General features: G+C 37.9%; 3 protein-coding genes across 13 annotated transcripts in view; all 3 read left to right on the top strand.

The window, feature by feature from the left end:
* Positions 1-1,433: 1,433 nt before the first annotated feature.
* fam168b (family with sequence similarity 168 member B) lies at positions 1,434-9,415 on the top strand. Of its 7 annotated transcripts, none has more exons than XM_067435089.1 (7): positions 1,434-1,585; positions 2,487-2,575; positions 2,728-2,808; positions 4,703-4,845; positions 5,948-6,128; positions 6,206-6,325; positions 8,231-9,415. In XM_067435089.1, the coding sequence occupies exons 2-6, from the start codon at positions 2,506-2,508 to the stop codon at positions 6,313-6,315; spliced, it is 585 nt and encodes a 194-aa protein (XP_067291190.1). In that variant the 5' UTR covers positions 1,434-1,585; positions 2,487-2,505; the 3' UTR covers positions 6,316-6,325; positions 8,231-9,415. The 7 variants fall into 7 exon arrangements, with proteins under 7 accessions (XP_067291190.1, XP_067291189.1, XP_067291188.1 ...); XM_067435088.1 differs by having other exon boundaries at positions 2,725-2,808; positions 5,951-6,128; XM_067435087.1 differs by having other exon boundaries at positions 2,725-2,808.
* Positions 9,416-9,890: 475 nt separating this feature from the next.
* On the top strand, positions 9,891-23,568 carry cremb (cAMP responsive element modulator b). 3 transcript variants are annotated; one of them, XM_067434652.1, is made up of 6 exons: positions 9,891-9,905; positions 11,087-11,142; positions 13,983-14,142; positions 14,531-14,677; positions 20,100-20,250; positions 22,518-23,568. In XM_067434652.1, the coding sequence occupies exons 2-6, from the start codon at positions 11,098-11,100 to the stop codon at positions 22,666-22,668; spliced, it is 654 nt and encodes a 217-aa protein (XP_067290753.1). In that variant the 5' UTR covers positions 9,891-9,905; positions 11,087-11,097; the 3' UTR covers positions 22,669-23,568. The 3 variants fall into 3 exon arrangements, with proteins under 3 accessions (XP_067290753.1, XP_067290754.1, XP_067290755.1); XM_067434653.1 differs by having other exon boundaries at positions 22,135-22,660; XM_067434654.1 differs by lacking the exons at positions 9,891-9,905; positions 11,087-11,142; positions 13,983-14,142; positions 14,531-14,677 and adding an exon at positions 18,597-18,728 and having other exon boundaries at positions 22,135-22,660.
* A 2,053-nt stretch (positions 23,569-25,621) lies between these two features.
* The window catches only part of cpne3 (copine III), a 30,481-nt gene continuing 29,260 nt past the window's right edge, over positions 25,622-26,842 (top strand). For all 3 annotated transcript variants that reach the window (XM_067434336.1, XM_067434337.1, XM_067434339.1), the window contains exon 1: positions 25,622-25,871. The gene's annotated coding sequence lies outside the window, so the exon portion shown is untranslated. The remainder of the gene's footprint in view (positions 25,872-26,842) is intronic.

The following is a 26,842-nucleotide window of genomic DNA, read 5'->3' as shown; positions in this document are numbered from 1 at the left end:
TCGTCAAACAATATAGTATCGCCAAATTGGAGTTGTGCATCAAGACCTGCTGTATAAATGCGGCCATAGAGAAACTATAGGGGGCCGAAACAAGACAAAAATGTTATCGTTGAGTGTGACAAGTGTCTGTAGAGCAGTTTGTCCGGTTAGGGCTACTGTAGAAACATGGCGGCACAAAATGGCGACTTCACTGTAAGGAGACCCGCAGTGTATGGGTGCTTCCCAATTCTTATTTGTGCATCCTCGTTTCCTTTCCTAGCTTCCTTTCCTCGCGCCTTAGCTCCACCCCTTCAGGATGCGAGGGAAGGATGGAGGAATTGAATCAAGTGAAATGATATCCTCGCTCTCTCTTTAAAGCTACACTGTGTAACTTTTTTAGTTTATTCTTAGCTAAAAACACTTAGTTCTTTCAAAAATATATGTGCGTATTAATGTATATTTACTTCTTTCAAGTAATAAAGTATTCTCGTAAGTTTATAATATGCCATTGAAAAAACATACGGGTGAGGGGTTCGAATGCTGGTCGCCATGTTGGCCCTCCATCTTGAAAGTACATTAGCCAAAGAGGGACATACCCGTAAATTCAAGCTTCACTTTTCGCATTTTAACACTCGATAACACTCATGGCCGAGGTCAAACTGGAAGCCATGTTAATCTTGGACTAAATCGGCCACCGTAGGAGTTAAAACGAAATTGGAATTGAGAGGAACAGATGAATGAATAAATAAACTCTGGCATGATATGAAGGGGGAGGAGAATTAATGCTTGTGTCATGTTTAGTCGATAAAACACTTCCGCAAAGAATCCACCTGTGTATCTTCGCTCATGACTCCTCAGGAAGCCTCCTCACTCCTCGATCCTCGCCTCCTGGCGGTGCAATTAGAGAATTGAGATGTCCTACAGGATGGCTGAGCTCCATCGGTTTCCGGGGCATAGGATGGAGGACGGAGGAGCGAGGAAACGAGGAGGGATATTGAGAAGCACCCCATGTAGATAGAAATGGTTCATTCTAAGGTAATAAAAACATAACGGTTCATTATGTTAAGTCTTTATACTCCACTGAACACATAGTTATGTATATTATATTTAATTTCTGACAAGCCTCATAAATACTACACACTGCACCTTTAAGTAGTCAAGGTTGATATATGATTTAGAAAGTAATTAGTAAAAAGTAATTGATTACTTTTGGAGAAATTATTCTTTAAGTAATCTAATTGACACTAATTGAAGATGTAATTAGTAACTAGTACTTTTTTAGAGTAACTGCCCACAGCACAAACGTAAACACAATTTTAAACACATTGTGAGGTATTTTATTGAATTTATTTAATAATAATAACAACTATTTAGAAAAAAATCTATACATAAAAATGGTAAATTAAACTTTTAATCAAAATTTGAAATCCTGATTTGAATACGTTCTTCCGCATTTTGCCAGAGGCGGAAGTGACGCACGGTGCGGCCAGAGCTCGCTTCGCTTTACGTAGCGTTCGCATCCGACGCAAGAGCGCGAGACAGACAACATCATCAGACACGAGCACAATATTGGATTAAATCGCCAGCTACAAAAACACCAGCGACCGTACGTACCCACAGTCACTATACGATTAAGATACATCTCTTTAGCTGCCCACTTTATCGGGATTTTGTTTGGTGAAAATAAGTGGATGGATGGAGGAGTGGGACATGTAGTGAATTGGGATAAAGTGGGATGCGAGATGCTGCTGTTGGCCTGGCTGTAACACCGAGCCTGCGTGCGCAATGTCACGTCTATTATTATGATGTGTTTGAGCATCAAATCACGATCGTCATATGCAATGATGCTAAAAGCTAGCCTTTTATCCGTTCATGTAAAATATTTATTGACCGCCCGGAAGAGTCAGTTTACAATCGGGACTTCAGGCTAATTGAAAAGCACACTTGTGTTTCAGAGGAGGCACTGAGGCAGAGGCATTGAATGCGATGCGTTATGCGCACCTGATTGCATTGCTTTGTGTTTTGGTGCGTGTTTATCTCGGCTGCACTCGAACATAACCAGAAGAAACACCAAACACGTTGCATCTGACATAAGCGCGCAATTGAACACATCCTTTGTTTTTATAAATTCGAAATTTCTGGATAGGTTTGACAGGTCCAGTTGAGGGTATTGAGCGACTGCATTTATTATAAAGTACCTGTTACACGTGACTGATAAAATAGAACATTGGCAAAGGTTTTTTCTTTCTTTTTGTTGTCCTGACCAAAATTGATTATTTTGAATGTACAATATAGATATTATATTTTATTATATATATATATATATATATATATATATATATATATATATATATATATATATATATATATATTTTTTTTTTTTATTATAATATATATGTGTGTGTTCGTATTTATATAATAATTATACGGTACACACATTATGTAAACACAAACTTATATATATATAAAATTGTATGTAATGTCCTCTGCTGTCTTCCTCTTCAAAGGTTCTGAAAGATAAACACCATGAACCCTGTTTACAGCCCTGCGTCATCAGGGGTTCCTTATGCCAACCCTAAAGGAATAGGATACCCAGGTAACCAGAGAAGAGCTCTGTCTCACTTGCATGCAATCAATAGGAAGTGTTTGGAATTTTCACACTATATGTAATTAAGCGCATTGTCTTTGTTGTTTTTCTTTATTGCTGTGATTTTTTTTTCCTTCTTTCTACTGGACTTCTTGCAGCAGGATTTCCTGTGGGTTATGCCGCCGCAGCTCCAGCGTACTCCCCCAGCATGTACCCTGGTGCTAATCAAGCCTTTTCTACAGGTAAAGGAAGTCCACACTCCAATTTTACTTTTTTTGTTGTTGCCAAAATACAACTGTTCATTCATGGTGCAATGAGTTATTAAATGGCTCTCCTTCACTCAGCCAATAAATATTTTCTGAGGTTTTAATTTTTGGTATGTTTTAAGAAGTTAATGGAGTTAGGGTTAGGTTCTTGTGCAGTTCTTTGCAGTGTTTTTCATTAACATTCTGAGTCTTAAAGGCACAATATATACAATTTTTTGATTAATATATCCCAAAACCACTAGAACAGTTATATATTGTTTGACTTATGTACTCCCAAATATTTCCAATTTCCAAATCCAGAGAAATAATGTTTTAAAATTAAGTGCACACCATTTAGCAAAACAATCCATACAGCATTTATTAATATGATATTTTAATATTGATCTAGCTTACTGTAGTGTGCAACAAGTATCTCAGCCACCGAGAGAACACAGAGTAACGTTAGAATATAATTTTCAACACACTTGTATGATAAAGCAGTGCTGCGTTACCCCACATAAACAGGAGTGAAAGAAGCAGAAGCAGTCGTCTGTGGCATAATAAAAGTTCCACTGCCTTTGAGCCGTGTGCCACGCGACCTCATTCAGCTCCCATAACACTCGCCCTGCTCCGCTTCATACTACTGTAATGTTAATTAGATTAGTAAATCTCACCCATGAACATGATTTCTGCTCGCGCCCCGTCCCGATTCTTTTCCACCGGCTGTGAGGTGAAGATGACAACTCCATAGATATCTGTGTCATCAAGCTACACCTTTGTTTTGAATAAGCGAAAAACTGCATATTGTGCCTTTAACTAAACAGTACAGCTTAAAGTCAGCCAGCTTGAAATGATATTTACTATCCATTTTGCTTTTGTAATCTTTATTGGTGCACTGTATTTTTTACAGAAACACTGAAACCGAAATTATAGTTTTAATTTAGACAAACTGAAAATACATTTGATGTGATAATCAAGTTATTCACATACATTTTATGCAATGTTGTATACACATTTAAATTGCATGTGTAAAATTTAAATGTGAAAATGTGTACCTATGTAAAAATGTGTACCTTGAATGCAGTGTAAGTCGCTTTGGATAAAAGCGTCTGCCAAATGCATAAATGTAATGTAAGGCAGTTTTATATCAACTTTTTAATAATAGGTCTATAGTTATGTTTCTACTCCCAGGTTATTGTTATTAACATTTAAATGGTGGCTGTAATAAATTCTGGTTTTCTTGACAGATTTATCCAAACATACATTAAATAATAAAGACAACAGGTTTTGTAAAAAAACAAAACAATAATTCATATGTTAATGAAGTCTGCCTTGCCACAATAAATAGCATCTAAACAACATTTATTGTTTGAATTTCATTATAAAATTGACACAATCAGACTCAGACTTTTTCATTTCAAAAGTAACAAAGCATATTGTGATTAATGGATGGTAGGCATACATTGTTCATGCATAAACTACAAAATCCCAGTTCGTCAAACGAAGATTGATTAAAATATTGGATTCGATCCACACTCCTGTTGTAGCTTATCCACATTTTGTTTGCAAATAGACACTGAACACACACCATCAGAGAATTGCTAAACATCAGTTTCGATTGCTGATTTGTGACCTCCCCTAAATATTTGCAGAAAATTCATTGTATTTATATTTTTGTTTGCTGATTTCAGTGTATTGCTACAAAATTGCATATGTCCAGTTGAAACTGGATGTTTAAGAAAAATATAGGGTGGTGCTTTATTTTATCCAACCATTTTTTATCCATGGTGTCAGTTCTGATGTGATGCTCATTTTTTAAAAGCAATGTTGCAAATTTGCTTTTTATCTTCAAAATTGCTTTATATCTTCAAATGTATTGTCATCCCTACAGGTTATGCTCCCGGGACCCCTTTTAAAATGTCCTGCTCCCCAACAACAGGTGCTGTACCTCCCTATTCCTCATCACCCAACCCCTACCCTGCTGCCGTCTACCCTGTGAGAAGTCCCTACCCTCAACAGAACCCCTACGCACAGGTAATGTAAAACAGGAGGTTATTAAAGTCACCATGAAATCAAAATATACAAATCGTACTGTTTATGGAATTTTGCAGTATTTATCATGAATAATTTATCTGTGCACATCAGTATTTTGCATGTTTTATAAATGAATGTGCCCTCATTATCTTTAATCAAAAAAACTTCCTCCTCCCTCTTGCAATGACTTCTCTTCTCTGATGACGCATTTACTGACATTAGGGCGGGACAACCTGTCAAACATGACATCACAGCAATATCAAACCACAACCATCTAATCAATTCCTAAAGGACAAAATCTAGTCACCCCCCCATTTTTTTTAACTTGTTCTAGAAGCCATTTCGCTCATGCAGTGTTGCCACAGTTACTTTGAAAAAGTAATCTGATTACTGATTACTCCTTTAAAAAGTAACTTAGTTACTTTACAGATTGCTTGATTTTAAAAGTAACTAAGTAAGATTACAAGTTACTTTATTAGTTACATTCAGCAGTTGTCGACTTGACAACACCCCTGCCGTCTCAAAATAGAAATGACAACCGTTTTGGCCAACACTCACTTTATTGGAAGTGCATTTTTAACAGTAACGTCAACAATGTATCTCTTGAGATTTTAAGTTGAAATAAAAAAAAAATCCTGAAAAAATCCTCTCCCCGAGACACAAAAAGAAAGCAAAAATATTTATTTAAAAAAAAAAAATTACTAAGGAAAATTACTAAATTAATAACTCACAGTGACTTGGATAAATTACTTTAATCTGAATACTGGTTTGTAAATAATAACACGTTAGATTACTCGTTACTTGAAAAAAGTAGTCAGATTAGAGTAACGTGTTACTGGCATCACTGGATATATGTCACAATAGGAAAGAAAAGACTATTGCAAATTCTGTTTCATGCTGACTTTAAGCATAAGTAATGTCAAGCCTGTTATGGATGTAGAGAAGGAGGACATGAAGGTGGTCAGTCTGAGAGAAGAGGATACAGAGGATAGGACTAGATGGAGGCAGATGATTCGTTGTGGCGACCCCTGAAGGGAAAAGCCGAAAGAAGAAGAAGAATGTCAAACCTGTATTTTTAAGATATTGGATGTTTTTTCCACAGCAGCAAGGCACTTACTACACACAGCCCCTTTACGCAGCGCCGCCGCATGTCATTCATCATACAACGGTGGTTCAGCCCAACGGCATGCCGGCAGCCATGTATGCCCCTCCCATTCCCCCGCCCCGTCCTAATGGAGTCGCCATGGGAATGGTGGGAGGCACCACCATGGCGATGTCAGCTGGTGAGTCTCATGGAAATAATCAATGACAAATCATGCAAATTGACAAAAAAGGATGAAAACTTTTTTTTTCTCCTCAGGAACATTATTAACTACTCACTCTCCAACCCCGGTTGCGCCCCACCCCTCAATGCCCACATACCGCCCGTCCGCCACTCCTACTTACAGTTACGTGCCCCCGCAGTGGTGAACACGACACTGTGAGTGCAAATCCCACATTTGCCAGCTCTCAAGGTGCGCTCACAATTACCGTGAATATTCCAATTTTCACAGGTGAAATCCAGGATTCTACAAAATTGTGAATTTCTCGTTAGGATAAAAGATTTCCCCTTACAGATTTTGTATTGGGTTCAGTTGGTCAAGTGATTTATCCATTATGACTGACAGACAGCTGCTTAGTTTAAAAGAGATTTCTGTGTGAGCTGTGCTTTGTACATTGCTACACTCTTTAAAATAGATAACATTTTGCCCATAAATTTTGCCACATCGATTACACCTTCAATGTTTATATCGGGTTCTCAACTCTGGCCCTCGAAAATCCACTTCTCTCCTGAGTTTACTTCCAACCTCAATGACCTTGATTAATACTCGATTCTGGTTGGCTGGAAGGTGTGCAATAAAATAGTTTCATGCACAGGTAGTTCCAAGTCAGTTGAATCACCGTTCTATGTTAGATTATATTTATATTATATATATTAAAGGTGTGTATTTTTGTAGTAAAATATCCAAAAACCACTAGGCCAGTGTTTTATATTTTGTTCAGTTGATTTCTTACAATATCCCACGTTTCCAACTATTTGTAAATTGTGAGAAAATTGCTATTTTAACCAAGGAGCCGGGACGTCTGAGGGAGTCGCCTGTCAATGGCGTCATATCTGCGTTAACCTCAGTGTGAACAAGTGTCACCGCAGCCGCTGAGCGAACACACAGAGTAACGTCATAACATCATCTTAAACATACTTAAATGTATCTAATATGATAAACAGAGCTGCGTTACCTCATACTCATGACTAGAAAAACGGAAATGGCGCCGGCGAATGTGTCCCGTCACAATAAAAGTCCCGCTGCTCGCGAGGCATGTGTTGCTCAACAATCGCTCCAGTGGCCGTGCTCAGCTCCTCAACACTCGGTCCTGGTCTGCTTCATACTACAGTAACGTTAATAATCACATCCATGAACATGATTTCTGATTTCTGATTTTTTTTCCACCGGCTGTGAGGTGAAGACCACACGTCCCAAGATTCTGAGCTCAAACTTGGCGTCATCAAACTACGCCTTTGTTTTGAATAGGCGACCTCTAGCAGACGGAAAAATTACACAGTGCAGCTTTAATGCGCTGTTTTCATTGAAGGGCACGTGCACACACACATACATGTCATTCGCATGCAGAGAGTGAAGACTGCGCAGTCCGCGACTTTTAGCAATAAATAGCTAAGCTACTGGATCACTACATTATATTTCTCAACAACGATGAGGTTATATTGCTATTTGGGTTGTGAATGCCTCTCTATGCCTTTTGGTTCAGTATCTTTTGGTTTCTGGATAAGTGGAACAGGACTAAATGTTTTTTTTGGGCTTGACCAAGCGAACTGAACTACAAGTGTATAGTTCCCACACCCTTAGACCCCGTTTACACCTGTATTTAGTGCCGTTGTCCACTTGTGATCCGATCAAACAAAACGCATCTTAAAGGAGTACTTCAGCGCTGGGAAGATGAATCTGTATTTAAACTGGGTCATTAATGTAGTAGAAATGTGAAATTATTTTTGAATTTGGTGCCTTCTAGACTGAGAAAAGACAGAAAATTTATTTTTGTCTCATGGGGATGAAAGACACCAATTCCCAGAATGCTTCACTGCCCTGTGAGGCCACTGTGAGAGAAGCACATTTATTTGAATATACTCCAGGGTTTCTACTAATAAAAACCCATATGCTAATTGCTGAAGTAACCCTAATACCAGGTGTAAACAGGACATTTGATTAGGGTTGGGGATAAATTGCACAAGAAATTGGATGTCGAGGGCCAGAGATGAGAATCCTTAGTGTATATGCAATATGATTTTGTTGTCCCTATTTGACATAATTTTCTTTTTTGTCACTTTTAGGTCAAAAGATGGTAGATATGCATTCTCACTGTCCAGTATTTTACAATTGGAGCTGACACTACAAGTGTTATCAGCCAGTTGCTCTTCCTTCCGAACATAATGTGAATCCGACTCCAGTTGGCAGATGAAAGGAAAGAGTATCTTCCCAGTCCGGCTCCATTAAAACTTCCCATCCTTCACTCATTCTACGACATATCTCACGGCCGAAGACCAGACAAGCTCTTCATGCTGAATTGTGTTATGTGGACTGTCTTGCAGTTTTTAGCTAACTCTTTAATTGGTGAAACCGGAAAGGGAGTTGGAATTAGTTTTATTGGAATACCTATTGAATGCATGCATATATTTAAAAAAGGGGGAAAAAGGAAAAAAAAAAAAAAAAATCCCAGCAGCACTAGCTCATTCTACCAGCTATGACAGATGCAAAACCATCAGCAGTTATCTCAAGCAAAAATCCAAAGGGATTGGGAGAAAAACAACTGTACATTAAATGCAATGTCTTAATTGTTATTTCATACAAAATATTAATAACGTTAGCATTTAAAAAAATGTTTTGTTATTTTGTTTTCTGGTTTTAATTTGGGTATTTGTAGCTGCTGGCGTGGTTCGTCTTTTCTGGGGTATGGTGTGTTTGTTGCTGCTGTGCCCTGCTGGGAGACGAACCTTTATAGGGTTTGTGCCTCCGCTTCATATGCCTGTTTTTAGTTGATAAGTTTTATCACTTTACATGCTCTCGCTGCAGTTAATTGTTGCACTAATTGCCTGTGTGTGTACATAAATTGGTTGATTGAGCTGTATTGGTGCTGAGAGCATGCTTACTCATTTATATACCTTTGGCTTGGTTTTCTTAACTTTTAAAATTCTGACCGAAACATTAACATTGGAATCGCATTGCGTTGCGACATTTTAAATGGTAAATTGTTAATGTGCTTAATTAAAGAAAAAAGAAAACTCAATTAAGTTGTTTTGATAACACTACTGGTTATCTTTGAGGAGGTGAATATGAGTTATTATTGACCCAAAACTCGTCACTTGTTACCTCAAAATTACATCGTAACTGAATTTCATTGTCTTTTTACTTTATACATTGCCTATGTCACTTCGGTTAAAGAATGTTTTGTAATGTTTAATGTGTTTTTGTTTTGTATTTTCAAGAAAGACCAAAAAATAAAATACAATAACAAATAAGTTTTCTAGTTTTACTTTTGATGTGTTAGCAATTATGGACAGTCTTAAGGTTATAGTCATGGAAAATCATTTTCAAATGGATTTCTTTTAATAAAGTAGTCCTAGTCATAAAGTATGTCTGAAATTGTATTAATTAAAAAAAATATCCCTACTACTAGTTAGAAATCACTGGATGTCACCATTAGTCCAGGTCGGTTAAGTCATTGGGCGTACAATTATTAGTTCGTTCTTAAATAATATATATAATTTCCCAGATCTCCTTCATTGGTTTGGGATTCCATAATCTTAAAATTCCTAAAACTTAGTACAGATAATGTTAATATATTTAGTGCGCGCGAGTCAATTTAACGTTACTTTGAAACATTGAAGAGCTCGTGCTAGTAACGTTAAATCGACCGTTATAAACCCAACCGCTTGCCTCATTGTACCTGACTACAGTACACGATCGCTTTACCATTTAAACAACTTTCTTTAAAAAAAAAGAAAGAAGGTAAGAAATCGTTTTAATCGACAATATTACATGACATTGGACGAATACGTGAACTTTGCTGTCCCTTCAAAAGCATCGCGACATCTCAAATTTGTTGTGAGAAATGTAACGTTATTTGTGAAAAACATATTCTAACAGAATTTACTGCAAAACCCAGCCTGTTTAAACATGAAATATCGATAATCGTAAGTTACCTTAAAATGCAATTTACATATTACTGCTTGACATCTTGGTGTCACTTTGTAGGCCTATCGGCAGTTTAGCATCGCGCTGGTTCCCTCGAGAAAAACAGATTTTCCGATTAAAAAAACAAGCTCTGTGATCAACAAAAGTTAATGATACTTATACGTTTTTTCCATCAATATAATTATTACATATGAACACAACTTTTATTAATTTTGAAGCATAAATGCAGTCGCCAGAAGTAAAAAGCTATTTTAAAGGTAAGCTAACGGACTAAGTTCGTCACCACGGTAGCTCGACTTTACTAAGCTTCCGACAGCTCTTTCAGTGTTTATCTCAAAACATTTCCCCAGAACGTGTGAGTTAAAATAGTTTATAAGAGCACAATTAACGAGGCTGTAAATGCGGACTGCTGCGTTCCAGACAGGTCGAAATATTGATTTTCCCAAATCCAGGATTGTTCTTCGTCTAGATTAGAAAGTAACGCCTGGAACTTAAGTGGGACATTCGACTTGAACTCGGGGTACATCGATCTACCCCGACCTCAGCGAGACGCGTCGTTTGATGTCACTTTCAGGATATCTGCAAGCCCTTCTTTCAATGAGCATACATGTAAAACAATGTCCCAGACAGCCTCTGTAGTCCCATTTAAGTTAGCCACTCAGAGACACTTAACAGCTTCAAAAACGAGTGGGGTAATACCGATGTATTTTGTGTTAGAGAATAAAACGTGAAAGTGTCTTGAGCTTGTGTTCACCACAGACCTTATTTCATCCATTTAACCAAACCACCATTACAAAAAACCATTGACTTTGGAATAAGGGGTTCAGACGAGTTCGCTATCTCGCGTTTTGTCATACCTGCACTGCACCACACATAACTTAGGATAAATCTCTTGTCAAACAGATAATAAGTGTGTTTTATTATTTTTCTATTTCCATTCTTATTTCTTTATTTGATCTAAGATTCAGATGTTTTATTTATTTTTATCTCTTTAGTGTAAAGCAGTATGGATACAGGTGATGCCCTCACTCGTTCTGCAGAAGATGCACAGGTAAAGGTTACTGAATGCTATAAAGTCACTGTCTTTGCTGCTAAAATATATGAGATTTCAGTTTAAATAAGTGGGCAATTCGGCGTCAAAACCATAGCACTTATACACTATGTACCTGTACTCAACTGTGTAGTTTATGAATGTTATGTATGACTTTTTCATTCCAGAACCGACTGTTGCACTCTATTAAAGCGGCGACAGTTTGAGTGCATGAAGTGTCCAACATTCCACACCAGGCTGCGTTTAAGTTCACTTTTATACACTCGAACTTCCCCAAGCCCCTCCCCTAAGGGCAATCCCCGCAATGCTTAACTTAAAGGGTTAGTTCACCCAAAAATGAAATTTATGTCATTAATGACTCACCCTAATGCTGTTCCACACTGTAAGACCTCCGTTCATCTTCTAAACACAGTTTAAGATATTTTTTATCTAGTCAAAAAGCGTATCTAGGTCTATGCACACTATACTGTCCATGTCCAGGAAGGGAATAAAAACATCATCAAAGTAGTCCATATGTGACATCAGTGGGTTAATAAGAATCTCTTGAAGCATCGAAAATACATTTTGGTACAAAAATAGCAAAAACTACGACTTTATTGAGCATTGTCTTCTCTTCCGCGTTTGTTTTCAATCCTCAAATAAAGATTCAAACGGTTTCAATTCAATATGATTCGGATCACCACTGTCACGTAATTTCAGCAGTTTGACACGCGATCCGGATCATTGAAAACAAACCCGGAAGAGAAGACAATGCTCAATAAAGTCGTAGTTTTTGCTATTTTTGGACCAAAATGTATTTTCGATGCTTCAAGAGATACTTATTAACCCACTGATGTCACATATGGACTACTTTGATGATGTTTTGATTCCCTTTCTGGACATGGACAGTATAGTGTGCCTACTGCCTAGACTTAGATACGCTCTCGGACTAAATATAAAATATCTTAAACTGTGTTCCGAAGATGAACGGAGGTCTTACGGGTGTGGAACGACATTAGGGGGAGTCATTAATGACATCAATTTGATTATTAGGTGAACTTACCCTTTAAGTGAGAGAGGGAAGTTTATTTGGACAGACCCTCGACCCCCCCGATTTTGATCGAGTGAGCAAGTCTACTCAATGGGTGCTTCTCAATACTCAAATTGATGCTTCATCGTTTCCTCACTCCTCCAGCCTGTGACTCTGAAACCAATCGAACTCAGCCATCTTAAATTCATCTCAATTCTCTAAATGCATCGTGAGGAGGCAACACATGACGAGCAAGAAAGCTTCCTGAGGGGTCATGAGCGAGGATGTACAGGTGTGTATCCTTTCCTCGTATCCTAAGGGGATGGAGCTAAAACCTGAGGAAAGGAAGCGAGTGAAGGAAACAAGGATGCGCAAATAAGAAATGAGAAGCACCCAATATATACACTTAAAGGGTTAGTTCATCCAAAAATGATATTTATGTCATTAGTGACCCTAATGTTGTTTTACACCCGTTCATCTTCGGAACACAGTTTAAGATATTTTATATTTAGACTGAGAGCTTTTCTGCTCCTTCAATGAAAGTGTAAGCACACTATACTGTCCATGTCCAGAAAGGTAATAAAAACATCATCAAAGTAGTCCATATGTGACATCAGTTGGTTCATTAGAAGAATCTCTTGAACCATCGAAAATACATTTTGGTTTAAAAATAACAAGAAAATACAACTTTATTCAGCATTGTCTTCTCTTTCGGATTTGTTTTCAGTCAACAAAGATTCGAATGGTTAAAAATCAGCATATTGATTCATGATTCAGATCGTGTGTCAAACTGCCAAACTGCTAAAATCATGTGACATTGCTGATCCGAATCATGAATCAATCCGCTGATTCATAACAAACCCAGAAGAGAAGACAATGCTGAATAAAAAATATAAAATATCTTAAACTGTGTTCAGAAGATGAACGGCAGTCTTACTGGTGTGGAACGACATTGGGGTGAGTCATTAATGACATAAATTAAATTTTTGGGTGAACTAACCCTTTAAGGCAGATCCATAGACCACAGTGCAACACGATTGTGAAGTCACAGCAGATTTTGCTCAATTTAACACCACCCCACACAAATCTAATGTATGATATTTTAGTTATTTTGACATTTAACCATGTAGCTACCTTAAGCTGACCGTTTTTTACACAGATATAGTTTGTTTAGGCCAGGGCATTCGGTTAAAACACATTGCAAGGGTTTTGCCAGTAGAGGGCACTATTGCGACGTAAACAATGCTGCACAGTACATCTGATTTGCAGGGAAGTTAGTAAGGGAAGTACATGAAAACATTGAGTTATGCAGCCTTTTTTTTGTTAGTTCCGTTTTCTAGTATTTAAAGTGGACTTTTTCTTTGTGGAATTTTCCATGTGAACACTACTCGCACTATTTATATACTACAAAACGGCACAGAATAGTGCATAAGTACGCAATTTGAGACGCACCTATATACTACCTCTGGTACCGTTCAAACTTAATTGATTATTTTTAATAGTGCACAGTCTCCTGAACAGCTTTAATGACTCCAACAATTATCTGGTACTTCTGTGTGACTGAGTAAGAACGAGTGGGTTCAGACGTGTGTGACTGTGATCTGGTCGCGCATGTAGGTGGAAAAAAGCATACGATTGACCTTTTGTGCTTCGGAAAATTATGTGTGATTACTGGAGGATTTCATTACAAGATCATCCATACAATCTTCCTTGTATAAACCCTATGAAAAGAGGTTTTTAAAGAATAGTTTATCCAAAAGTAAAGTTTTGAAGCATTTTCTCAAGTTTTTTTGATTTTTTATCGTAATAATCAAAACCTACTTCTACACAGGCATCATCAGTAATTAAAGATGAAAATGCTCTGCCAGACTCTTCTACCAGTACACGTCTAAATGACTGTCTAAAAGATGAAGATGAAGATGCAGAAAAGAACTTTGACGCTGAGGCATCCTCAAGAAATCTTTTCAACAACACCAATTCAGGCCCTTTCAGTGAGGCATTTCAAAGACATATTTCCCATATACAGTGGCCCCAAAATCTATTTAGACACTTTTGGACATAGTCTTAAGTATATGAATGCATTATAAAAAACAAATTAAACCAAATGTCATCGTCAAACAACTACCTTTACTTTTCTGAGCCATTTTCCAGTAACGTTTGACAACCAGAAAGTATTCAAATACTTTTTGTGTAATTTTGAATCTATTGTATTATTTAAACCTTACCAAACCTTTTTTGTAAAATGTTTTAAAAATGTGCTCATGCTGAAAAAATACATTTTGAGGCCACTTTAGATGATTTTCTGAAAAGTTATTGTCAAATCAAAAGTATGCATACTGTATGTCCTCATGCGACTTTTTTTTAATTATTATTCTGAAGTGTCTGTCAACCAAAGCGGCAGTGTCCACTTTGTCCCCTGCCAGCAGAGATACGAAACCTTCACTTCCTGGCCTCGGTCTCCCGTAATGCAGTATGCTGTCCACTCCAGAAATGGCACTTACTTTGTGTCTGACAATAAAGGCCAAGGTAAGGATGTTGTCATTTAATTAATTCATTTGGATTGTACTCACATTTGTTATAATACCATATAGACAAAACATTCTGAGATGGTTAAGGTTGCGAAAGTATTATTTAGTCCAAGCTTAAAATAGGCAAGGCAAGTTTATTTATATAGCACATTTCATACACAATGGCAATTCAAAGTGCTTGACATCGAAAATCAATTAAAATAGTTATAACATATGCATAAGAAAAATAATACCATGTTTAAAAATAAAAATAGAAACAGTTGTAAAGAGATTTTGAAAAAAAATTAAACACCTAACCAAAAATAATAATCAACAGATGTATAAGAAATAGAAATATACAGTTGTAAAGAGAATTAAAAATAATAAAATGATGATAACCAAGGATAAGAACAAAGGTTAACTAAAGCAGTTATAAAAAAATGAAAAAGGTGATGCATAGATAAGATAAGGAGCTTACAGTGGCACAGTGCTCATTCAGTAAATGCACAGCTAAACAGATGTGTTTTGAGTCTGGATTTGAATGTGGCACATAATAATAATAATAATAATAGATTTAATTTATAATGCACTTTTTATTCCGAAGAATCTCAAAGTGCAACAAAGGGAAAAAAAATAACAAAACAAAACAATGAATAACAAGTAAAAATGGATACTACAAACAATCAACCAACACAGAAAACAGAACAGAAACAGAGCTGATGGTGAACAGAAACAGAGCTGATGGTGGAAGTCTCTGTTAGCTCCGCAGCACACTGTGGTCCACTCCATGTTTTAAATTTCTCCCAGCGGCAGTGTCCTGATGACATCGTCGAGGCATGACAGCTGAAGACCAGAGATGATGGGTCTTCATGACGATTCAAACGATGGGGATCGCCGCAGCACCATGCAGGAGGCAGAACATTTTTCCGGGCACTTCTGTGGACACACCAGGGTCGGCGCAGAAGTCCAAGGCGCTCCACGGCCGCAATGCAGGACGGAACAGCGGCGCAGCCGAGAAGCGGAACATCTCAACATCATGCCGGACGCCGATGACGATGGCCCGGATGACGCTAGCCCGGTGCAAACTTCAGCCACCATGCAGCTCAAGCCTGAGGGAGACCACCAGTGAGCAGCCGCGGCGAGCAACATCAAATGTCCTCCAAACCAGAACCAACCGCAGCAATTCAAACATAAACATCAGAGAAGCGGTGGAAAACGGCGAAACGACAAACAACGTCCTCTCAGTGGCTGCCAGCAATCAGCAACAGTCCCAATTGTAGCTCTGACTGTAAGACTAGTCACAAACATAAGAAAATAAAATCTAAATCTAATAGTACAGTAACATGATTTGTGGGTGGAGAAGCGGCGAACAGACAACGCCAGCGTCCTCTCCCCCACGTTGCCTGATCTATTCATCTAAACACAGACTCGCCTTGCTTTGAGTGACTTGATCCTGATCTGATCTGAATGATCTGTTGGGTTTATATTTAATATGTATTGAGGTCCTAGGTCGTTGAGTGATTTATAAATAATTAATAGTACTTTAAAATAGATCCTAAATGTAACTGGAAGCCAGTGTAAAGACGTGAGGACTGGTGTGATATAGTCATATTTTCTGGTTCTGCTCAGAATCCTGGCAGCAGCGTTCTGTATGAGCTTTAGCTGTCTAATGGTCTTTTTGGGAAGGCCGGTGAGAAGGCCATTACAATAGTCCACCCTACTGGTGATGAAACCATGAATGAGTTTTGAAAGTCTTGCCTGGAAACAAAGCATCTAATTCTTGCAATATTTTTTAGATGATAGTATGCTGATTTAGTTTTTGCTTTGACATGACAACTGAAACTCAGGTGTGACTCCAAAATAAAGATTAAACAAACAGAACTGTCCTTCTGATGAGACGTTAAACCGAGGTCCTCACTCTGTGTGGTCATTCAAAATCCCTGGATGTCCTTCGATAAAGAGTATGGGTGTAAACCCGGCATCCTGGCCAAATTTGCCCATTGGCCTCTGTCCATCATGGCCTCCTAATAATCCCCATATAATGATTGGCTTCATCACTCGGTCTCCTCTCCACCAATCAGCTGGTGTGTGGTGAGCGTTCTGGCGCAATATGGCTGCCGTCGCATCATCCAGGTGGATGCTGCACATTGGTGGTGGTTGAGGAGATTCCCCCTTCTATGTAAAGCGCTTTGAGTACCTAGAAAAGAGCTATGTAAATGTAACAAATTATTATTATTATTATTATGTTGAATAAACACATGGGTGATTCTTATGAGAACATGCTCTGGTCACTTTTGGCGCCAAAATAAGAACTTATATTTTGCATAATGCCAATGATACCCTTTTTTAAGGCCATTGGGATTATTTTTGTTTGCCTTTGGCATTATTTCCATGACAATTTAGTAACAAGATTTTTTTGTTTTTGTTTTTTACAGTAATGCGAGGAAAATGTGCAAAAGGCAAATAAATCTTAATTTTCATTTTTTTTTTATACACTTCAAAAGTTCAAAAGTATGGAATTCGTAATTTTTTGTTTGTTTTAGAAACAAGCCTCTTGCTTCTCAAGAAAGATGTTCTTGAAATAAAATGATGTTTTCTATTGTAATATGTTACATTTAGAAAATGTAATTTATTTCTGTGACGGCAAAGCTGACATTTCAGCAGCCATTCCTCCAGTCTTCAGCGGAGCATGATCCTTCAGAAATCATTCTAATATGTGACCTGATCCAGCAAAATGAGTCACAGTGACCCACATTTCAAAATGTATATTTTAGTATCAATGGAAAGGGGAGACCATAAGCCTTAAAATGATATCCTAGTCAAAGTTAGACATTGAATGGTTTCAAAGATATAGCCATTTGAATAATGGTCATCAGCCCTCTTTTTCCAATTGAAAACCTGAGAAAATCACTTTTAAAGTTTTTTGCCCATTTTTTGTTAATACCTTTCAAAATCCATTGCATTTAAAGGGATAAACTATTTATTTTACAGATTAATTTGACCAAAGACATTTCAATATATAAACAGTAATAACTGTTTATACTGGGGTAATAACATTTTTTGGGTGAATTATTATTTCTATTATTATTATTATACATCTTAAAGGGTTAGTTCACCTAAAAAGGAAATTTATGTCATTAATGAATCACCCTAATGTCGTTCCACACCCATAAGACCTCCGTTCATCTTCGGAACACAGTCTGAGATATTTTAGATTTAGTCTGAGAGATTCTGTCTCTCCATTGAAAATGTATGCACAGTATACTGTCCCTTTACAGAAGGACCAGAAAGGTAATAAAAACATCATCAAAGTAGTCCATTCTAACTAACCCACATATGTCACATATGGACTACTTTGATGATGTTTTTATTACCTTTCTGGTCCTTCTGTAAAGGGACAGTATACTGTGCATACATTTTCAATGGAGAGACAGAATCTCTCGGACTGTGTTCTGAAGATGAACAGAGGTCTTACGGGTGTGGAACGACATTAGCGGGAGTCAATAATGACATCATTTTCATTTTTGGATGAACTAACCCTTTAATGCCCCAACGATTTTAATAATGCTGTAATTCTTTCTTATTTTTTGGGTGAAATGGGATCCTATAATATGTTCTTAACTGGTTTCAAGCCATTCACAGCCTTCCAAAGAACATTTGTGCATAAATTCATGTCAACACTGCTTGCTTGAAATTAAAAGCAGGCATTCCAAAACAATATCACATGACATTGTCTATAATTGCTGAAACCATAATAGACAACAAAATCTAGAGACAATCCTACACATAAAAAAACCCCTCCTTTGCTTCTTTAGTCGGCTTAGGTCCGGTCTGTTGTCTGATGTGTGAATGACGGCAGAGGGGGGTGGGGGAGGGAAGGGCTGGCTCCGCTAGCCACTGTGTTACTGACATCAGGAGGCTAATGATGTCATAGTGATGTCAATGGCCCTGACAGTGACTGCACACTTAGCTTGTGGTTTGTGCTTCATTGCATGCTGACAGCAGAGAGAGAGACAGACTAGCTTTCAACTCACTATATATGGCTGTGACTGGAGATGAGACAGAATCAGGTATGTCTGCTGGTTTCTGTGGTGATTATGTGCTTTTCACATTGGGAACTTGCTTTAAATACATTTAAAGATTGCATCTAAAACACCTGTTTATTTTGGTTGTTTTTCCTCTGGATTTGTTTGGTCATTTTTATTCGACAATGTTCAGAGAGCATGAAGAGGCAATCAATATTTCAAATGCCCAAACAAAACTTTGAAGTTTTGGGAAAGACACACAGAGATGGTACTGCGAAAATGATGTATGATTTTCCTGGGTATCCAGTCTGTTCTCTTGTTATATTCTTGCCATGAGTCATTTCTTCAGCATGCAACAGGCTTAATTAATTTTTCACACAAGAATTTTTTGCTTCCTGTTGAGTCCCTGTTACCCTCACTCGTGTCTTTCAGCACCCCCCCTCACTCTCTCTCTCTCTCTAACGCATGAATGCTCTGCCCACTCACAGTGCAGCTGACGTCATCTGGTTTCCTGGAATTGAACACAGCAGGGAAATGTAAATGCTGTACAGCAAATAAGATGTACATTGACGTCAGTTCAGAGTCATGCTGTGATCACAAGCGGCTCCTTTTGCGAGAGCAAGACTTCTAAATGAATCATCCGTTAGACTGTGCCACAGTCTCCACGGAGACAAAGAGAATCAGAGACGTTAAGATATGTTGCTTATTTTGCGGCACATTTTTTCGTTGTTCATATGCTCTAAAATTATTGCATTACTTTCAGTGAAGAGAGATCAAAAAGTAAGAACTTGCAACCAAGCAAGTCCAGTGACCACAACAGCAGGTCACATGGGGAAATGTAGTCACTGCTTTCAACAGGGCAGGAGGGTTGCATGTTGCACATTGCACAAATAAGTTGGAGCCTTTATTGTTATGTAATGAAATGGGCCCAGAAAAAAGGGCTTTTGAACACTTCTTTTTGTGAAATGTTTTGTTTGAAATCTTGTATTAAAATATACTTGGTTGGGACTTGGTTTAATATTTTGCTTTATATGCATAAGTCGTAGTGTGCCATTAGTGTCCAAATACTCTCTGAGATGTCTGTGTATAGCCATCATATCAGCAAAGTCAACCACAACAAAGTACTGTTATTGCTTAAATATTGCTGTTGCAAGGCTCAACAATATAGATGACCTGGGACCAGTTTGAGAGATATTTAGGTAATTTGTTGTAATTGTATTCATTTTTAAAGAAAACACAGTTTATTAAAATTATAAATATAAAAATGAAATATTTTATATCAGGGCCAAAAACTCAAGTACTTGCCAGCAACCAGAAAAAAAACTAACAAAAAAAAAGTCTAGTAAATGTTCTTTATTAAATGTCTTTGATACGAACTGTTCCTCAGTAAACGGATGTGGTTGTGTATCTTTACAGCCACCGCTGGAGGTATGTCTGCATATCAGATTTCCTCTCCTGCATCTGGCATTTCCCAGGTGATGGACAGCTCACCCAGCTCTCTGCCCAGCCCTCAGCTGCTGGCTGAGGAGGCCTCACGTAAACGGGAACACCGACTGATGAAAAACAGGTAATGTCCAGCCATCCTTCCCTTTCTAGAATCTGTATTCTGTACAATGTATTCTGTAGCCTAAGAGCATGAAATCATTATAACAGCCAGGGTTTGACATTAACACCTGCCAAATGTGGGTACATTTCCAGCAGTGTTGTATAACACAGTCACTATTTTTTTTTTAATTTTATTTTATGGGAATACATTTTTCTGTTGTTGGTCACTATTTAAATGATCTAAGCGCATGGCACAGGTGCACTTTCTAGTTTAATGATGGAAAAAGCTGAAAAAATTACCGGGGAAAAAATGGCGCAATATAGTTGTAATTATTCTTTTAACGAGTCATAGGTGTGTTTTGGGCTTTTCGTGCAATAAACCACTTAGAGTCTCATCTCCCATTCCTTTTAAAAACCAGTTGCGCTTACACCATGGCAGATTGGTCATTTACATCATGGAATTTGCGAGTGGAAAAACTGAACGCTAATATAATATATTAAAATGTTTGTGTGCTGCTGTGCGTCCCTGTGTGTGTAACAAGCAGAGTGTACGCTTGTTGTGCACTCGCCTATAGGCGCATACTAATAACACGCCCTTTAAATAACACAAAAAATACTGCACATAACAGTCAATAACTTTAGATCAGGTTTTTATTGGTCAAGGCGCAGTCGTGTTCAGTTGCCTCAAAATAGCAAAGTGAGCACACATAAAGCCGTAGTACATTCAGTTATTTTTTACTGCTTATACCGCTTAACCCTTTCACACGTAAATTAAATTTTTTTTTTTTTTATTTAATTTTTTTTTTAAAAAAATTCTCATTTTAAATCTCATTTTTCTCATTTTCTCTGTTTAAATTTTAAACTCATTCCCCCCCCCCCCCCCCCCCACTATTCACAGATTTGTTAAATATAGCATGAAATAAGTGATGGAATGAACGGAATCTGATATTCCGATTGTGTATTTGAATGTCTAAAACCTAAAAGAAACATGTGGTTGAAAACACTGTTTAGTTGTTGTATATGACAAGCACTGATCGCGTCTGTCTCTGGGTCAATGCTAGCCAAATCGTGAAACCACATTTTAATTTAGCAGTTGATCACATGATGCACTGACCGTTCTAATCACACCAGTGTGATCGGATGCTCTAGGGACCAGCCAAGACCTATCACACCGATGTGATTGTATGTGAGAAAGGGTTAAATAGTCAGATACACGCAAAATAATGTCAAGATGCCGGTCTTGGCAAGTATACTCGTAAACACAGTTTGTTGTGTTTAAAGTGAATGTAAATGCATGTGTAACAGTATAATGGATACGTCTCAGGTCTTTAAGCTAACAAACCTGCTGCCAAATTACGAGATAATATCTATATGCCAGTTTTTCCCCAGGGTATCGATTTCAAAATTGTGGCCTGTGAAAATGCTAAGTGGCTAGTAACTTTGGAAAAGCACTAGCCACAGTGGCTGGTCAGCAAAAAAGTTAATGTCAAGCCCTGATAACAGCCCATTCTTTTCGCATGATATTATAAGCAGCTTGTCTGTCTTGGTGTGTTGGTTTCTATCAGCTCTTTCTGTATCTGAGGCCTCACACACATTCTTCTGTGGCATCCATTGGCCTGCTTTCAGCTTTCATACTTGTTTCATCTTGGGTTGGAAAATTATGTCTCAGTATGTGGAGCATAAGCTTTCTTTGTTTCATGGCGATGCTTAGAATGGAAAACATTCGGCTTGTGTAATCATTTGCACTGTACATGCACCTAAACAAGTAATTCCAACTCGATTTTTTACTTTTCATGCTTTCCATGATGATGTCCTGCAGTTCTGACTTGCATGAAGTGGGACCTGTGAACACAATGTAAGATGTGCAGTATTCATGCTCAATGAGCCTCTCTGTTGTTGCTTCCAGGGAAGCTGCCCGGGAATGCCGCCGGAAGAAGAAAGAATATGTCAAATGTCTCGAAAACCGAGTCGCCGTGCTTGAAAAACAAAACAAGATGCTCATTGAAGAACTCAAGGCTCTTAAAGACCTATACTGTCACAAAACCGAATAACAACAGTCCATTGCAAGCCAAACACTAAAGACTATCGTTTACAGAGCTGCCACAAATTGGCAAATGTGCTTTTCACGCAATGTCTAGCCACTGCTCGTAATATTCGATAAGATGACAGCTGTGTGGTTGTGCCGTCTCGCGCGCGCGAAAGACGTGTGCATGTGTGTTCGCTGGAGGCCCACATGCTCCAGAGCCAGTCAATGTGGTGTGTTGCCCGTGTTGCTTGTGCTTTTTGCAGGACGGCGGCTAAAGTGTACAGACGCAGGCAGAAGGACTACGTGCAGAGCTTAGAGACGCGCATTGCCGTGATGGAGGAGCAGAAGCAGAAATTGACAGAAGAGCTGGAAAGTCTAAAGGAATTGTGCACTCAAAAGTCCCACTCATTTTAGTGGCACTCTAGACTGCTGCTATCTGTTTGAATCTGTTCCCGTTTTACTGTATAGTATTGTTGTCATATGTGTCTATATATATTTTTTGAGAATTGAACAGTAGACCAGCACTGCCTATGCTCAATAGGCTTTTTTAAATTTTTTATATTAACAATTGGATTATATATTTCAAAGTTGATAAAACTCTATCTACTTTAAAATAAATTCACAAATACACCAGCTCCAAAATGAATATAGTTAGTGTATATACTTAATGTAATAAATACAGGCTGAACAGATTCATTTTTGGCTGTTTATGGGATATTAATACAATTCAGTCACTCTTAAAAACATTTAACTAAATAAACCAAATACTTAAAACAAAGAAAGATTTGTAACAAATATATTCTTACATTTTTCACGTGGCACAGTGCTTCAGAGTTTCCATAGAGACTTTCAGCACAGTTTTATCTGTTTTTCTGTCTGAAATATTTACATAGCTTTGGTTGAAATAAATATATAGAGTTCTGAATTTGATTGATTTTGCTGTTGTTGCTCTTTATGTTTCGAAAGGTTTCACAGTACCATGATTTATATAGCCTGGATGCCAGCCGAACTTAGCCCCGCCCACAAAATCTTTAGGTCGGGCAGTTCGGTCGGGCCTCGATCCATAGAGGAGTAATTATCCCCGAACAGAAACTGTTCGGACCAATGAAATCATCAGGGCGGGCTTTAGACGATGACGGACAGATGATCAACAGTAACGTAATCACGTAATCAAAGGAGCTTGGATTATATTTGTTCGAATCCTAAACGGAGATCTTGTTTGTATCTGCATTCACCTTCACAATTTCTCTCAAAAATGATGATCATGTTGGGTAAGTACTCTATATATCATTAAATTATTTTTATTTTTTTACAACACCGGCTAAGATCGTTTATTCCAGCGCACGTGCAGACAGGGTTGCCAAGTTTTTACAACAAAATCCGGCAACTACTAGCCCTAAACAATAGCTTCTCGAGGGGGGGGGGGGGGGGTCTCCAGGGAAAAATGACGTTTGGGGGGTAAAATGTGTGTTATTTTGGCAAGGCTGCCTGCTAAAATTTGCACTCATGGGTCTATATATCACATAATAGTCGATTCAACCCGAGGGAAAAAACGTGGACTTGGCAACACAGTGCAGTTGAGCTCTGTTGACATTTGATAATGCGTCACTTCATTGCTCTGATTGGTTGTAGCTCTATCCATTTGAGGTCTTTCCTGGTTCGCTTGAAACACGCCCCATAATCACAGCCCAATGGAGCAGTTCACTATGATTTATAATGAATTGCTTTTAAATGCTCTTTCTGTATTTCCTGCTTGCTTTCAAGATATTTGACTGGACTTATGTCAATTAGCTGATATTGATCTTCTCCATGGAAAATTCAAACAAATTCCAGTTGTCAATATAATATAATAAAATAGTATACAATATCTCAAGGTCATTCTCTTGGCAAAGTATGGTGGTGGCTTCCCTTTAAAAAGGTCTGGCATCTATACAGTCTGACCATTAATACTAACTCTTGAGTATTACCGGGGCCTATAGTCTTCCAAAACGATTACTGTTCTTGTGGTCCTCTGAGCATATTTTTAGTAGACTTACCTCGATTCTTCATATACCAGACATGACTCCCAAGTTGCTCTTTGCAGGAGTTAAGTTTTTTATCAATGGCCAGAAGATCACTGGTCACAAACAAGCAAGAGATTCTTTGAACAGAAAGATACATCTTAGTCAACACGTGAAATCATGGGATGATCACAGTGACATTACACTAGTGTGATGCGATGTGAGTAAGATGTGAGCTCATTGCGAACTCAAAATGTTGAGCAGGTTGAGAGGAGGCAGTTCGAATATTGGTCACCGGGGGGACTTTCTACTTGTTTCTCAACACTGGAAAAACATGGATTTGTAAGCAAACCGTTGGACTTGTTACACTGGAGAAATGGTGAGTGGTCTCTCTATTGCTATTCACATTCGTTCATATGTCATTATAATGCCAATATTCAATGTAGCCTGGCCCTGTGTTAGCAGAGTTCTGGCCCATGGCCAGGTACATGTGAAACAGCCATCTTGCCAGCTCAGGTTGAGTAATCACACCTGCTGGCTAGCACAGTGAACTCACACTAAACTAACAGAATGAGAGTTTAACACAACAATATCATGTGGTTTGCTCACAGTATGAGGACACTGTGACCTCATACTGTGATCATGAATATTCTGGGAGGTCATGAGATCAAATTGTTGAGTAAAAATCAATGTCACTCAAGTATGGTAATTGGTTATACTGTTCTGGTTTGTAATGACCTAAGCTGGTAAGCACTTTTGGGGTACATCTAGATTTCTTCATCAAGTGATGCATGATCTTTGAACTGAGCATCCATAGGCCTGGTTTCACAGACAGGGCTTAGATGATTAAGCCAAGATTAGGCCTAGTTCACATTAAAATAAAGATTTCCTCATAATTTTCACCCCCATCTCATTCAAGATGTTCATGTGTTACTTTCTTCAGTCAAAAAGAAATTAATTTTTTCGAGGAAAACATTCCAGAATTTTTCTCCACATAATGGAATTCAATTGCAACCAAGGTCCAAATCAATGCAGTTTCAGAGGGTTCTGCACAATCCCAGCCAAGGAATAGGGTCTTATCTAGCGAAGCCATTGGCCATTTTCTTTTATATACTTTTGACCAATTCTGAGACCATTACATAAAACTTTCCAATCACATCCTACTTACCTACATATAAAAGATACATACTTATATAAAACTTGTTGTATCTAAATAATTATATATAGAGATCTGGTTCTACTTTTTTAAAGTCAGTTACTAAACTTTGTCTGCAGGGCAGTGGGCCTCCAGGACCGAGTATGCCCATCCCTGCACCAAAGACACTCCCACTGACTGGCTGTCACTACTCTACCGCGCATGCGCAGTATTGACAGCAGGGCGGTGACTCAAAGGTCTAACGCATAGGTCTAACGCCCTCAAGTATAGATCAAAACAGTTAACGCTTTACATTAGGGTCTGGGGACTCGGTTGGATTTAATATACTTTTATAACAGCCAGCCTCAGACCATCGAGGTGGTTGAGACACAAGGGAAAAGAAACCAGACAAAACCGAAACTATTAACGCGGTTAACACGTTACACAGTTAGACACCCAACTACTAACGTTAACTACCCAAGGTAAGTGATTTAGACTGTTTTCACAGCATGAAATCGACATTCTCACGGTACAGTATTGTAGTGAACGCAATTATTTCCTTAGCAACATGAATATTAATGTCATAATAAGATGATGACGTCATTGTAAATAATAATAAAAAAATGTTACGCTGACATTTAGGGGATGTTCCATATCTATAACAAGGGTTTCCAGTCCTTATGTGTCATAAATGCAAAAAAACAAAAACAAAACAAACTGCTTTAATAATACGTACATTAATTATTTAAGCTAATATTGATAGTTCAGTAACGCAAAACCTTTTAATTTATAAATGCTCTAATTTTGTTGTAAAATTTGCTGCATAACTCTTGCCATTTCAATTTTTTTTTATAGTTATAACTTTTCATTTTAGTACATAATGTTAATCAAGCTTTAGTTCATTTAGTACATCACTAAATAACTAAACTAAAAACTAGCTGAAATAGTTTTTTAATATTTCATTTTTGTTAACTTTTATAATATTTCAAGTAATACAAATGTTTATTTTATGGTTTTGGTTTCAGTTTTAGTTTCAGTTATTTCCATAGTGCAAAGTATTTGTGCGAAGTACCATCCATGTGCACCTAATGGTCCACACATCGCACCCTGAAGGGAGTCTGATGAACATAATTATATATACTATACCTATGAGTAATTTAGTACTTTGTATATGAGAAAACATTGTGGTATATTGCCATCTGATACCCTAGTTTCCTACATAAGGTATACAAACTTTTTATCACTTAATAAGCATCTATTAAAAGTTAAAAATCTACGATCTGTGGTGAGATCTGGCATGTGATGACTTCTCTGATATTAAGTAAAATTTTCCATTCAAGAGCTTCCATTGTCCCTCCCACACACACAGTGCCTCCTCACACACTTCTTGAGTCCTCTCACGCTCAAGGTTTCTCTTTAAATTACCGTAGCCTGCAGTTCACTCTGCTCAACT

The sequence above is a fragment of the Pseudorasbora parva genome, chromosome 24, assembly GCF_024679245.1.
Source record: "Pseudorasbora parva isolate DD20220531a chromosome 24, ASM2467924v1, whole genome shotgun sequence".
Lineage (NCBI taxonomy): Eukaryota > Metazoa > Chordata > Actinopteri > Cypriniformes > Gobionidae > Pseudorasbora > Pseudorasbora parva.
The sequence above is the reverse complement of the archived record's forward strand: the minus strand, read 5'-3'. Positions and strand labels throughout refer to the sequence as shown.